Source organism: Nyctibius grandis, chromosome 13, assembly GCF_013368605.1.
Source record: "Nyctibius grandis isolate bNycGra1 chromosome 13, bNycGra1.pri, whole genome shotgun sequence".
NCBI lineage: Eukaryota > Metazoa > Chordata > Aves > Nyctibiiformes > Nyctibiidae > Nyctibius > Nyctibius grandis.
This window is the reverse complement of record NC_090670.1, coordinates 14,025,271-14,038,826: the sequence shown is the minus strand read 5'-3', so window position 1 is coordinate 14,038,826 and position 13,556 is coordinate 14,025,271. Positions and strand designations below refer to the sequence as shown.

The 13,556-nt window shown below is 45.2% G+C and overlaps 1 protein-coding gene across 1 annotated transcript in view; it reads right to left on the bottom strand.

The window, feature by feature from the left end:
* MAMLD1 (mastermind like domain containing 1) overlaps positions 1-13,556 on the bottom strand; it is an 86,120-nt gene that overhangs the window by 33,977 nt on the left and 38,587 nt on the right. Inside the window, exon 2 of the mRNA XM_068411944.1 lies at positions 205-1,899. Coding sequence (XP_068268045.1) covers positions 205-1,899 — 1,695 coding nt within the window. The remainder of the gene's footprint in view (positions 1-204; positions 1,900-13,556) is intronic.

Here is a 13,556-nt window from a genome sequence, read left to right as displayed (position 1 = left end):
ATTACAGTACATTTCAATTGAAGAAATAAATAAAGTTACTTCTGATAACACCAGGATGTTGTTACTGCCTTGTCCTTGTATACACTGGGCACATCCCCGAAGTTTAGCAACATCGCATTTGAAACACAAAGGAAAGTAAAAATAAGGAAATAAATCATTTAATATTTTCACACAAGCCCTATAAGACAGAAGAGACGTTCTTACCTGTCTGCTTTGAGACGGCAGTGTGGCAGGCTGCATGTGTCTCTGCATCCGATGTGGCTGCATCAGCTGCCGAAACTGCTGCTGGAGAAACTGGCTGCTGTTGGCCTGCTGGGACTGCTGCGGGGCTGGAGACTGCTGCTGCTGGAGATAGTGAAGGAGAGACTGCTGCCCTTGTCCTGCTGTCATAGGTGACATCTTTTGAGTAGCTGACTCTGAGGCAAAGTGAGACAGTGGCTTGGTGTTATTGAAAGAAAACTGGTCTTGGCTAACAGGGCTCTCATTCACCAGACCTGGCTGTAAGCTACTGGAGGGCTGTTGCATAATTATGTTCATATTTTTGGACTGGTTTGTAGTCATTGATTTAAAAAGTGAGCTCTGCATACTTGTGGGGTTGCTGGTGGGAGTGATGTTCGAGATTAATGTACCTTGAGGACTGAAGGGCTGCTGATGCAGAGCTGGGCTTGACAGCTTTTCTGGCCTGTACGGTGGAGAAGGTCCAGTATTTGTGGAGGCCATGCTGGCAACCAAGTTGTTCTGTGGATTTTTAATGTTGTTGGCTGGTAAGCTGGCTGCTGTCAGGGTGGGCAGCATGGAGCTTTGCGGGCTGAAGGGCTGCTGGTTCAGAGCCGGACTGGAGAGTTTCTCAGACCCATAAGGAGGAGAAGGGCCACTGGATGGCGTGCTGCTGGAAGTCATGCTTGAAAGCAGAGTGTTTTGAGGACTCTGAATGTTGTTTCCTGGTAAATTATTAGCAGGCATGCCAGACACCATGACATTTTGAGGACTGAAAGGTTGATGGTGTGGGGATGATCCCGTCCTGTAAGGTGGAGAGAGACCAGGAGGAGACATAGTTGGCCAGCTGGGAGCCTGTACTTGTTGCTTACTAGTAGACACCTGCTTGCTAGCTGCAAGCTGCTTTAGCTGCTGAGCGTGCCAGTTGGAGCCAGGTATGTTGGGTAAGGGTACCGGCAGCATAGGTGGTGGCTGGTTCTTGCTCTGAGCTGCTGTAGAGACGGGCGATGCAGCAGGTTTGTTTGAAGGAGGAACTTGGAAGTTAGCTCCAGCAGATGATGGTCTTATCTGAGGAGATCCTCCACTGGTTGGATTGCAGCCCGGAGAAAAATCTTTGTTAGCAACATGGTTCTCCAAGTGGGAAGTCTGTGGGGACGACTTTGGAGTGGTACTGATGCTTGGTTGAGAGTGACTCAGCCCAAGTGGCTCTTCAGCCTTGCTGCACAAAATCTTCTCCAGATCCAGGTCATTTGGAGAAGGATCAGGCATTTTCGTCAGCTCTTCCAATAGATCTTGCAGCTCTTGGTCCACAGACTGTAAGCTGTTTCCTTTCTCATCATAGTGGACAATGTTATTGTTTTGCCCTCCTATCGGCCCCTTCTGATTTATTTCTGCGTTGGGTGGCACTGAAAACGGGGAACCGATGCCACCGCCATTCATGTGATTGTTTTCAAGGAGCACCGAATGACCTGCGACTCCCAGGGAAGAAGCGCTGTGACTGGTGGAGAACGGAGAACTCTGCATTTCTGGACATGCCACATTGGGATTGGCACCTTGGCCCATGGCAAGGTTTACATCATCAAGACAAAGTCTTTTACTGTCATTTGGGAAAATGACATCAGGCACGCCACTGGAGGCAGGAGAGCTATCATCTTCCAGTTTTCTTTTAATGGATCCCTGTAACTGGGAAAATAAAAAAGGAAGAAGAAAGGATCCATTATTGACCTCATTCTAACACGCTCTGAAGCTCCGTACTGTAACACTGGGTTGGAGATAAAGAAAATTAAATCATATTTTTCAAAAAAAACAATCATATGAGACAAACTCAATCGGGATTTAAGTGGGTGCAACTTCACTGAAATCGGAAGAGTTATAGTCAGACACAAAGGCTAAATCTCACATGTTGGCCTTAAAACAGATGTTAAAGCTATAAAATACTGTCTGTCATGTGAACTGTAATAGAAGTTTTTTAAATAGTTTCTGGTACCATTTCAATTAAGACATTATACTCCCCTGAATAACAAACATGCCAACATTTTTATGGTAACATTTTTAAGGTCTAAACAATGGCAGATCTGAATGAAACCCTGGACTGAATTTAGTGACCTTCTGCCAGTGACTCAGATTAAATTCAGACCTGAGACAACTAAATTGTTTTACATTCTTTATAGGCAGAACATCTGAAATAACTGGCATACTTTCTAAACAAACCAAACCAAAACAAATTCTCAACTATCTATCTAAACAGACTTTCAAGCTTCCTAATCACAGATGTTTTAGATTTTAGAAACCAGTAAATAACAGCTAAACCTCTTAATTTTTGTTTATTCTTCTAAGTCTAAGGCAGTATGGGCTTTGTTCTTTTGAAGGACTGTAACTCATTCATAAAAATAGAAGTGTTTTCAAACGACAATTATATAAATAGCTTGATCTACAAGAAATGGTAGAGTTGTAAATCCACAAATCTTAGGGAAAAAAAACCTGCCTTATACATATAAAGAAAGTGAAACAGAAAACGATGCTTCTAATACGAATTCAGCGTGATATGTCAATCTCTTCCAAATATAATCATCTGTGGCTTTCAATTTTAACAAGCGTGACCTGTATGTCATAGGATTAATCAGACATTAACATTGCTGCTCCAGGTTAAGGGAAATAAGCATTATGGCCGTGTTCATCAATAGAGGGAGGCAGACAGCATTTAGAAAAGTATCTAATCAGCAATGGGAAAACCATAGACAGTCACTGCTCCTCTAAGCCTCTCCCAGCCCTGGCCTACAGTGGCAAGTGCTGCCAGCCATCTAGTACCATGAAAAGAATTCACGTCTAATAACTGCTCCTATGACCAGAAAAGCCCCACCACCTAACCCCAGTGTAACCATAGAATCATAGAATTGTTTTGGTTGGAAAGGACCTTTAAGATCATCAAGTCCAACCATTAACTAACCCAGCACTGCCAAGTCCACCACTAAACCATGTCCCTAAGCACCATATCTATATGTCTTTTAAATAGCTCCAGGGATGGTGACTTCACCACTTCCCTGGGCAGCCTGTTCCAATGCTTGATAACCCTTTCCATGAAGAAAAAAACAGATCCACTCTAGGGCCATGGTGGGCGTGACTAACTTCTAAATTTTACACTAATTATTAAGCACATCACAGTTTTGCCTAAGAGTCACTAGGCAATGGCCAGCAACTTTGGTGCTCTCAGACAACAGTGTCAGAGGACGATCACCATAGGGTGTCCGCAGGCTGCAGGGCACGAGGTGGGCACACCTTGTGTGGCTCCTCCTGCAACATGCACATGAAGGTCACTGTGCAAACGGCCGATGTCCACCCCTAAATTCAGCCTATATTCAGGCAAATCAACCACAAACGTGCATTGTTCTGACCTGGGAAAATGGGAGAGGGGCCTCGCATGTTTTCACTCCACCGGACTCACACGAGTGCTCTCTCATCACTCATTTCTAAATTGGTGGGCAGAGAGAAGATGGCAGATTTGTGCCTACAGTGGCTTAGGCTCTAGATGCAGTTTAGGATTAGTATCAGACATTGCCATGCTGGTATCCAGCTTACACGGACATTTGGAGGAGAGTGGGAAGAAACAAATTAATTGTACATGATCATCATGGCAGATGGAAAAGTGGGTCTGCATCCTACGGAGAGCTGCTGATCAGGTTTTAGGAGTTCACCTACCCTCCAACAACAGGCACAGCAGTTTCGAATGGCATTGTGGCAAAGAGACCTTTTTACATGGGTATTTCCCCCCTGCCCTCTAAGAGTTACCCCTTCCTAGAGCAATCAGTGCTTCTCTCCTGTGACCTCTAGTTGCATTGCTTTAACATGGGTTGCATTCAAAAACCACTGGCAAGTGAGAACTGAAGCTGAACGGGCAAGAGATGCTTTCAGGGCACCATTTGCTGGTTACGTGACAGCCCTCCTCGGTCGGCAGTGCTACACGTGGTTTGAACCGTTGCTCTGCGAGAGACCGCCTTTACAGCCCAGCCAGAGACAGCCGAAGCATCTGCGATTTGATCATTCCTCTGGGCTGCTGACGCCAAAATTTGCTTAGCTTTAGGAAATGGAACAAGGCCTAAATCTTCTCCCCAAGTGTTGGTCTAATGACAGATGAAATTGTTCTCCTTCATTTTCTTTGCTAAAACCAAGCCAGAGTTGCATGTTTCAACAGATGTTGCCCTGTGTAGGCTGAAACATGTTGGTAGAGAAAACTACATATATTTCAACCCAGACATGTATAGAGAATCTTTACAGGGGCTTCACACATCCAAAATAAACACAGCGTGTTCCCAAGTTGCACCCTGGGAACCTTGAGGCAGGAAGTGGTGGGGGATCTCCCGTGCTTGGCCAGCTGACATGCTGGCACGCGTGTTCTTGCCAGCGCTGCTTTTGCCATAGGACATTCCTATGCTCTGAGTTACTGGGGAAAAATTCGGGCTTTCTAAACACTTTGAAAAATAGTTTTTAAACTGTTGCACTGGGGAGCAAATGTGATGGGAAAACAAAACTCCATTTCCCCAAGACTATTATTAGATATAAACAGATAAAATAAGGCCATAGCTTTCAGATGGCATGGGCATTCCAAAACTGGGACAGGATTTTTAAATAGGATGCTGTTGCTTAGCCCCTGTGAGAAGCCTGGCTGTAAAAGAGGCAGTGAAATTAGCTGGGTGTCACGTTCTCTTGAAAAGCAAGACTCCTGCTTCCCAGGTGAATATTTGCACAAGGACCATAAAATCCAGAAGACCAATTTCCCTCAGTGCAGGCAGGTATAACTCCACACAATGTAGTAGCATTGCTTTTGCTTAAGCTAGATTTGACTACAGCCTCTAATCTGAGAGAGAAAGATACCGTCCTTAAAGCAACGAAACAAATCATAGAATCATTTTGGTTAGAAGGGACGCCGGGGTATCATCAGCCTTCTGCTTCAAGCACATCACAAATGAAAAAACAGACGACAACATTTCACCAGGCACTTAAGTATGAAGTATTGACTACAGAAATCCCTTCTTGGGCTGGACGGGCTAACCGAGAGGTTTGCTTCAGCATTCCCCACTGAAACACGCGTGGTTGTTACTCCCATACAGCACGCTCTGTGCTGGTGCCGTGTGTGAGGAGCCGGCATTCTTCTCCCCAGCTCCCAGCTACTGCTCTCCATGAACGTGCCTCTGTGGCTGCCCTGGCCAGCGCAGGGGACAGTAATGCAGTTTCATATTATGGGGACACTGGCTGGCTCAGACATGGACATGCTAAGAACAACGGTGTAGGAGATCATCACCAAGGCACTACGACTTTTAGGACCAGGAGCTCCTGACCTAACTCATTCAAGAAGCTGCTCGTTGCAGATCATTCATCCAGTACTCTCAGACATCTCCAGACTATCTCTTTAAAACCCATCTATCCTTTTCTAGACTCTCTCCTTACTAAAAACACTTTTATTGCCCATTTTCCTTCCTCTGGCCCTGGATTCCCCAGGAAGGAGCTGATCTGTTCCAACTCTTTCTCCCCTTCTTCAAAAGGGCTTATGCTATTTGATGAAATCAACAGAAATAAGAGCACCAAAATATGTTCTTCCCCTTTCTCTGCTGATTACTGTATTGGGCAGCTCTGTTCCCAACTGAATACCTGACAAGTGAATAGAAATATTTTAAAATATAAACACACACACACTTAAGCTGACTGGAGGTTGTACATGGCTAAGTGTGGGAAAGCTTCATTCATATGTACAAGCAAGGACAAAGCAGACAAGCAACAAATGGGCTCTTGCGACCTTGTCAAAATTCATTAAAATGCATTAGCATGCACAGGCTAACTTCTGTTTGGGAATACCTGGGAAACAAAGGCAGGCCCTCTGATTTGGAGAATATCTGGTTATGAGGTCTCCACTATCTCAGGTTTGCTTTTAGAAGAGTGCCATGATCCCAGCGCTACTATCCTCTCCAAACCAACAGGCTGACTTTCTGGGAAAGACCCAAGTTCCAAACGCGGAGCGCTGCTAGCTCGCAACAGCAGTAGAACAAGAATAAATAATAACTGGTTACGCTGCTCCGTCCAAGGAAGCTACACAGCTGTGGTTACAAGCATCTCGTTTGTCACACGCTTCCCCTTCGCACAGAACCGATGTCCTACGTGTGGGCAGAGCGCTCCACGGGCTTCTCTTGTGCAAGGAAGAAAAGGTGGACTCAGCAAGTGAAACTAGTCCTCGGCTGCACCCTCTCCTAGACCGAGCTCTCTGACGTTGCCCGCTCGGGTGACTTTTGGCATCAGGCACTTTCCAAACTCAAGAGGTGGTGCTGGCCTTGAGTAACTTACTATTTCACAACAAAGGGAGAAAGGAAGGCTGGAAGTGGCAAAAACTGAAATGGAGAGATCAAATTGTTAATAAATACACACTGTGGTGGTTCCATTGGATTTCAATAACCAACCGAACAGGCATCTCTGGACTGGCCCCCTGCCTCGCTGTCACTCAGCCTTCCTCCTTTCTTTAATACATCAGCTGTCCTCAGCTGCCACTCCAGCTCTCCACGTGAGCCAGGCTGTCCCATGGCCCCCCTGCCAGCCCCTGTTAATGCTCCACCCGTCACTTGCTCCCTCGCCAGCACAGTGTCTGGGAAGAAAAACCCACCACGGCCTGCTCGGGACAGCCTCATTTCTCCAGCCTTGCAATGATCCCCTTCCACCAGAAAGAAGCCAAATCAAACCAGAGATTCCTATTTAGGTCAATGTAATGCAGAAATGAGAGAGAGGAAAAATGTTAGGCGAGGTATTTCTGTGCCTCTTCCTGGCTTCCGCAGCCTGTCAGACATTCAAGCCTTGATTTACAGCGACCGCAGGGTGCTGATTATTGATCTGCAACCACCCCACCCCGCTCACTGCCATTGAGAGATCCAACCTACAGTGGCGATTCCCACACCTACGCAGCTTCTTCAAGCGAGAACCGAGCCCGATGGGACACTGCCGTTTTGAACCGATGTCCGTAGGGTGTGTGGCCACGTTCTCCTTCAGTGGCTAGTCCACCTCCCCGTCTCCAGCATGCACCACCATTGCTGGAGACTCTCTTGATTAACAGCATGTAATCTATGGATCCATGACTGGGATATCCAAAATGGGAGTCAGATAACCTTCTGTCACTGGGAATCTCAAGACCCTCACATGACTCGGGAAATCCCAGGTGTTGGCTTTTCTGTTTGAAGACGAGACAGAAAGGATGGTGAAAGGAGACAGGGCAGGCGGGGAACATTTCAGTTTCACCACAGATACTGGGATCTGCTAGTGTTGTGGCAGCTTTGCACAAAGCCTCTCAAAGAGCAAGACACCGGTGCCTCAGAAACCTGGGGAATTCAGGTCACCAAGAGGCTGCTAAGAGCTGGCATATCTGAATTAGTTCGACAGAGAGCACACATTTAATTTTTGGTGGAAGGGCTGAGCAATGCAGCAGCCCAAGATGAGTACAAGTCTTTTTTCCCCCCTGTATTTTTTCAAGGTATATTGCAAACTGATTTTTCCCTCTGCAAAGGATAAAACCTGAGCCTAAGGTTTACTCAACTGAGCTGACCAGAGAATCTACCACTCTCTGTCTCTTTCAAACACTAGACACTGCCAAAACTGGAAGCATGTATTTGCCAGAGGCAAACTGTTTGCAGCATTCAGCGATCAAGACTTCAGTCTCTGTGGCTTCAACAAGCTTCAGCGAGAGCTATCTGCCCATCAGCCCAAAATGTTTCTATCTGTTCTGACAAAAACAGTCATGTAATGAGAACACGAAGCTGGCAATTTTCCATATAAAACAAGAAAACTTCACAAATTTTTCTCCTGTGCCTTAAATACACAATTTGGAAAGGTTTGTGCTCTCTATCGCTCATTTATTCACACTCTAGATAGATTTTAATGACCTACTAATCTTTGAGGACACTTAATGAAAAAAGATGAGAATCCAACTGTGTGTTTGAAGGCTGGAAAGTGGATCTGATATAATATTACCTTTCAAGTGGCAGCAGTTACTTACAGCCCTGCTTAAACTATCAGATGTGCTGCTTTCGGTAGCAGGCTGGCTTGCACATGAGCAACAAAACCCAAATGCTCCTGGGCAAAGATCCCATTAAGTACAGCAGAACCTGGCACTGCATGAAGTGCATTTAGCACATCTGCAAGTTTCCATTTGTGCATGCTGGCTGCAGTTTGGTAATAGAAACTCACATTATAGATCTGAATCCAAGAAAAAATGCCTCCTGCTGACCAGTGGGTAGCCAAAGCAGCCCATGACTACGAGGAACAGAAACTATGCTTTATCAAAGTCACATCTTGGGCTACAAGGAGAACTCAAGGAGGCTCAAGCAATTAAAACTACCATTCACTTTCTCCATACTCAGATTAAACATAAGCTAAAATCACATTCTTCCTACTGCTTTAGGCTGTTTGACCCTTCTGATTTCAAGCGATTTCAGCATGGATGGAGGTAAAGTTGTCATTTCACATTGTCAGGAAAGAGATCATGTTGAGACTCCAAGCTACCAGAGATGTGTTTCACTATGCTTGAAAAATACCCCAACTCCTCAGCTAAGGAGTACCAGAGTAAAGTCTGCTTTGGGGTCTGCTGGGTATTTGTAGGCTGAAAAGGTGGCAGATCCGTTTGTAATGAGGTGTGGTAGTGGAGAAAGGATTATGAATAGGGAAAATTCACAGGGTGGATTTCCTTCTATTCATCACACCCATGGAAACAGGCAGTGGAAGGGAAGATGTAGGAAGAGCAACCGGGGATGTAAGCAGTCATTTTAACCATGAAAGGACACTGTTATTAGCTAGCTTGTATGCATTACGTGGATTATTTTTACCTGAAACTACAGCTTCTCCCAATTTATAATTTACAGTGGCAATATGAAACCTGCCATCTTTAAAACAAGCATATTAACATAGATTGGAAGTTGCTACTTAGGCTATGCACATGTAAAACACCTCCTAAACACTGCTGCTACATTTGTAGAATTTGATCTCCCATCAGCAAAACAAAAATCAGTTGACTTGACGGGAGCGTGCTGCGATCCTTTGCCCCATTACTGTCACTGCTCATTGTGATCTCCAGTTATTCCCTCAGGAAATTAGGAACCTCAAGCTGTGTTAAAAGAGAAAGAAGCGAACAAGGTGTGTTCTTTCCCTTAATAAAGGTGGCAACGCTCTCTGTTGTGAGTGCAAAAATATAGGAACTAACAGGGCGCTTGCTCCCATGCCTGTATGGATCACCTGGATCTGGGGTGACAGACGCACCTCATGTTCATCACCAGGGCCCACAACAAGAGGCTTTGCTTGCTTGCACTGTTGCTCCAGACCTACCATCAGTTCCCCTTCACAGAATCAGAGAATGGTTGGGGTTGGAAGGGACCTCTGGAGATCATCTAGTCCCACCCTCTGCCAAAGCAGGTTCCCCTACAGCACGTTGCACAGGGCCGTGTCCAGGCGGGTTTTGAATACCTCCAGAGAAGGAGACTCCACAACCTCCCTGGGCAGCCTGTTCCAGTGCTCTGGCACCCTCAAAGTAAAGAAGTTTCTTCTCATATTCACATGGAACTTCCCATGTTTCAGTGTGTACCCATTGCCCCTTGTCCTGTCGCTGGGCACCACTGAGAAGAGTCTGGCCCCATTCTCTTGACACCTGCCCCTAAGGTATTTGTAAGTATTGATAAGATCCCCTTCAGTCTTCTCTTCTCCAGACTAAACAGACCCAGCTTCCTCAGCTTCTCCTTGTAAGAGAGATGCTCCAGTCCTCTTATCATCTTTGTAGCCCTCCGCTGGACCCTCTCCAGTAGTTCCTTATCTTTCTTGAACTGGGGGGCCCAGACCTGGACACAGTACTCCAGGTGTGGCCTCACTAGGGCAGTGTAGAGGGAGAGGATAACTTCCCTTGACCTGCTGGCCACACTCTTCCTAATGCACCCCAGGATACCATTGGCCTTCTGGGCCACAAGAGCACATTGTTGGCTCATTGTGAACTTGTCCACCAGAACACCCAGGTCCTTCTCTGCAGAGCTGCCTTCCAGCAGGTCAACCCCCAGCCTGTACTGGTGCATGGGATTATTCCCTTCCCTGTGACATTGCTGTAGTACCACAGGTCTCTTGTTTGACTGTTGAATATATGTGAACTTTTAAATGGTGACTGCCTACCTGGCACTTTCTTTTGTCTACGTGGCCTCCTTCCCCAAGTCGCCATGCAGCACAGGAAGTAATCTGGGCTGCAAATACTCAGAACTGCAGCGTCTAGCTGGTAAGCACAGAAATCCAAAACATCGTGACGCTACAAAACCTGAAAGATGTGCTCTTACTATAAGCTTAAACCACAGAAACTAACAGGAAATGCAACCCGCACTACTGAGAGCCTAAGGTATTAGCTTTTTTTCCTGAATCTTAACCAAAAATTAAAGGGAAGGAAATACTACAAAGTGATTTTCTCACACTGATTTGTGTAACTGCAGTTATGCTCATAAAGGCAGAAATTCTGACAGAAAGCCAACCGTATCCTGGGCTGCATCACAAGAAACGTGGCCAGCAGGTCGAGGGAGGTGATTCTGCCCCTTTACTCTGCTCTCGTGAGACCCCACCTGCAGTACTGTGTCCAGGTCTGGGGCTCAAACATAAGAAGGTCATGGAGCTGTTGGAGCAAGTCCAGAGGAGGTCACGAAGATGATCAGAGGGCTGGAGCACCTCTCCTGTGAAGACAGGCTGAGAGTTGGGGCTGTTCAGCCTGGAGAAGAGAAGGCTCCAGGGAGACCTTATAGCACCTTCCAGTACCTGAAGGGGCCACAGGAAAGTGGGAGAGGGACCTTTACAAGGGCATGGAGTGACAGGATGAGGGGGAATGGTTTTAAACTGAAAGAGGGGAGATTTAGATTAGATATTAGGAAGAAATTCTTTACTGTGAGGGTGGTGAGACACAGGAACAGGTTACCCAGAGAAGCTGTGGCTGCCCCCTCCCTGGCAGTGTTTAAGGCCAGTTTGGATGGGGCTTTGAGCAACCTGGTCTAGTGGAAGGTGTCCCTGCCCACGGCAGGGGGGTTGGAACTAGATTATCTTTAAGGTCCCTTCCAACCCAAACCATTCTATGATTCTATGAAATATATGTGATCTGTATCCTGCTTTAAACAGGACCATCTTACAGGCTACACAGCAAGTTTGTGAACTAGGTTTTTCTGATCACCCTTGTGTAAAATTACAACAACATCACTAATGTTCGGGTGAAGAGATCAATGTAGGATCAGTTCCAAGGAGAAAAAAAAACACAGCCAAAAATATACCTATTTTGCCAACCCACATAAGCCAGCCGCATGCAAGAGACCAAGTAACATTCACTGTAAAGAAAAGAAGAAAACAAAACAAAACAAAACTGAACCAGTAACTTTGCTCCTATTCAGGTCAGACAGAATTACCAGTCTCATTTAAAAGGCACCAACAGAGATCTGCCCTATCAAAACAAATGTTCAGAGCCTTCCCATCTTGTCTTTCCTTAGCAATTAATCTGCTTTCAGTATTAACTGTTAAAATGGAAATTTTTCCAGGGGAAAAATTGCTGTTGACAAATGGATCTGGAGGAACCGGACTACTGCTTGCTCCTGTGTAGTACTGCTAGCAGGAGATCTCTGTTCAGATGCCTCTTAATTAATCATCTAAAAACTTACAGCAATCACGTCACGCATATTGTTTGGCTGTAACTTCCACATTCCATTTAATGACAAGTGTTACTAACTAGACAGCTGAAGACAGAACAAGTTCTCTGCGTCTCGGTTTTATGCTGTAGTCCAAGAGCATTTCTTTCATATCTGTAAATCAAGATCAATCTTAGACTCAACGCCTTTCCATCAGTATTACCTCATCTTACCTCAGTTTTAATACCAGCAGTATTGTTTTATATCTTTTTTTATAGACCATTAATTTCAAAGTCCTATGGAACACTTTGCAGTAATTTTGCAGACTACATTAATTTCTCATGGCAATCGCTAGGCAGGAGAACTGCAGATCCTCTCCACTGAGCAAAAACGGATGTTTTTGCTACTTGGGTCTACTGGGATTTGAAAGATACTTTTGTCTCTTCTTTTTCAGCCCCCTGACACTGGCACAGTTATGCAATGATCACAATTTAACAGGAGCTAAGTATAGGAAACAGGCTGTATATGTTCCTGAGTTATGAGGTAGGTTTACCATTTACTAGATAACCAGATAAAACCCAGTCTGACACTTCTTTTCTGCTACATATTGCATTATTTTTGAAAATCCCAGAAGACTTATTCCTGCAGTTTTATCAAACTACAGGTTCCATTTTGTCAAAAGGTATGGTTGGGGAATTAACAGCCTGGAGGCAAAGCCTTCAATTAGGGGGGCCAAAAAGCTCTCAAATTCTCAGAACAATAAGAAACCACAGGATTTCAGTCTGAAAAAAAGGCATTTTTGTTTCAACAGCTAAAGTACTCACAGTCACTCCCCCAAAGAATAGTATCTCCAACCTCACCAGTGTGGCTACACCTGAACACTAACACTGAGCAGCCTTATATCCGAGTGGCCTTCTGCTTACCTTCCCTATTGGAAAGCAACGCATTACTGCGTCCAGAGCTCTGCTCTAGGCTTGGTGGGGGACAAAACATTTAAAAGAGCAGTTTGAAGTTTCTCCTAAGTGGTATCAGAAACTGGAGCACAACTCTAAGAAGGATGGAACACGCAGGCAAGGAAAGGAAATGTCCGGAACAGCTCCTCTCCTACCCATTCATCCAGGGCCTTTGTTAGCCTCCTGGATGTTCCTCTGCCTCTCAAAAAATGAAACAATAAACAGGATATTGATTAATGCAACAGAACCATCAAAACAAGCCTCACTTAAGAGTAAAAAGACCATGAATCTAGTGAGCCTCTCACTGAACCTGGGTGTAGGGAGAAGTCGTTATACAGCCAGAAGCAGAAATGTTTTGTAAAGCAGAACAGTCTGGTAGTGAATATTTAATTTCTTTCTGACTACTTCATTTTATCCTACCACTTTCATCTTTACCTACACAGCAACTCTGCTATTCTCAGTGTGCATTAACTGGAATAGGAACACGGTTCATTGGCAACATGTTATTTGTAGGCTTCCTTCCTCCTGGACCAGCGAGATGACCACACCAGCATACAGCTCTGGCTCCTACATCACACGCTCTTTCAACAGTATCTGTTACTTACCCAGGGCCCTTTAAAGGGATTCTATAAAATAGTGGTACTAAAAACCCAAAATAAAGCACAGACCGTCGCCCCACCCCTGAAGCTCTCATCCTGTATAAAGCCGTTGAAATCCTGGCCTCAATGAAATAAATATT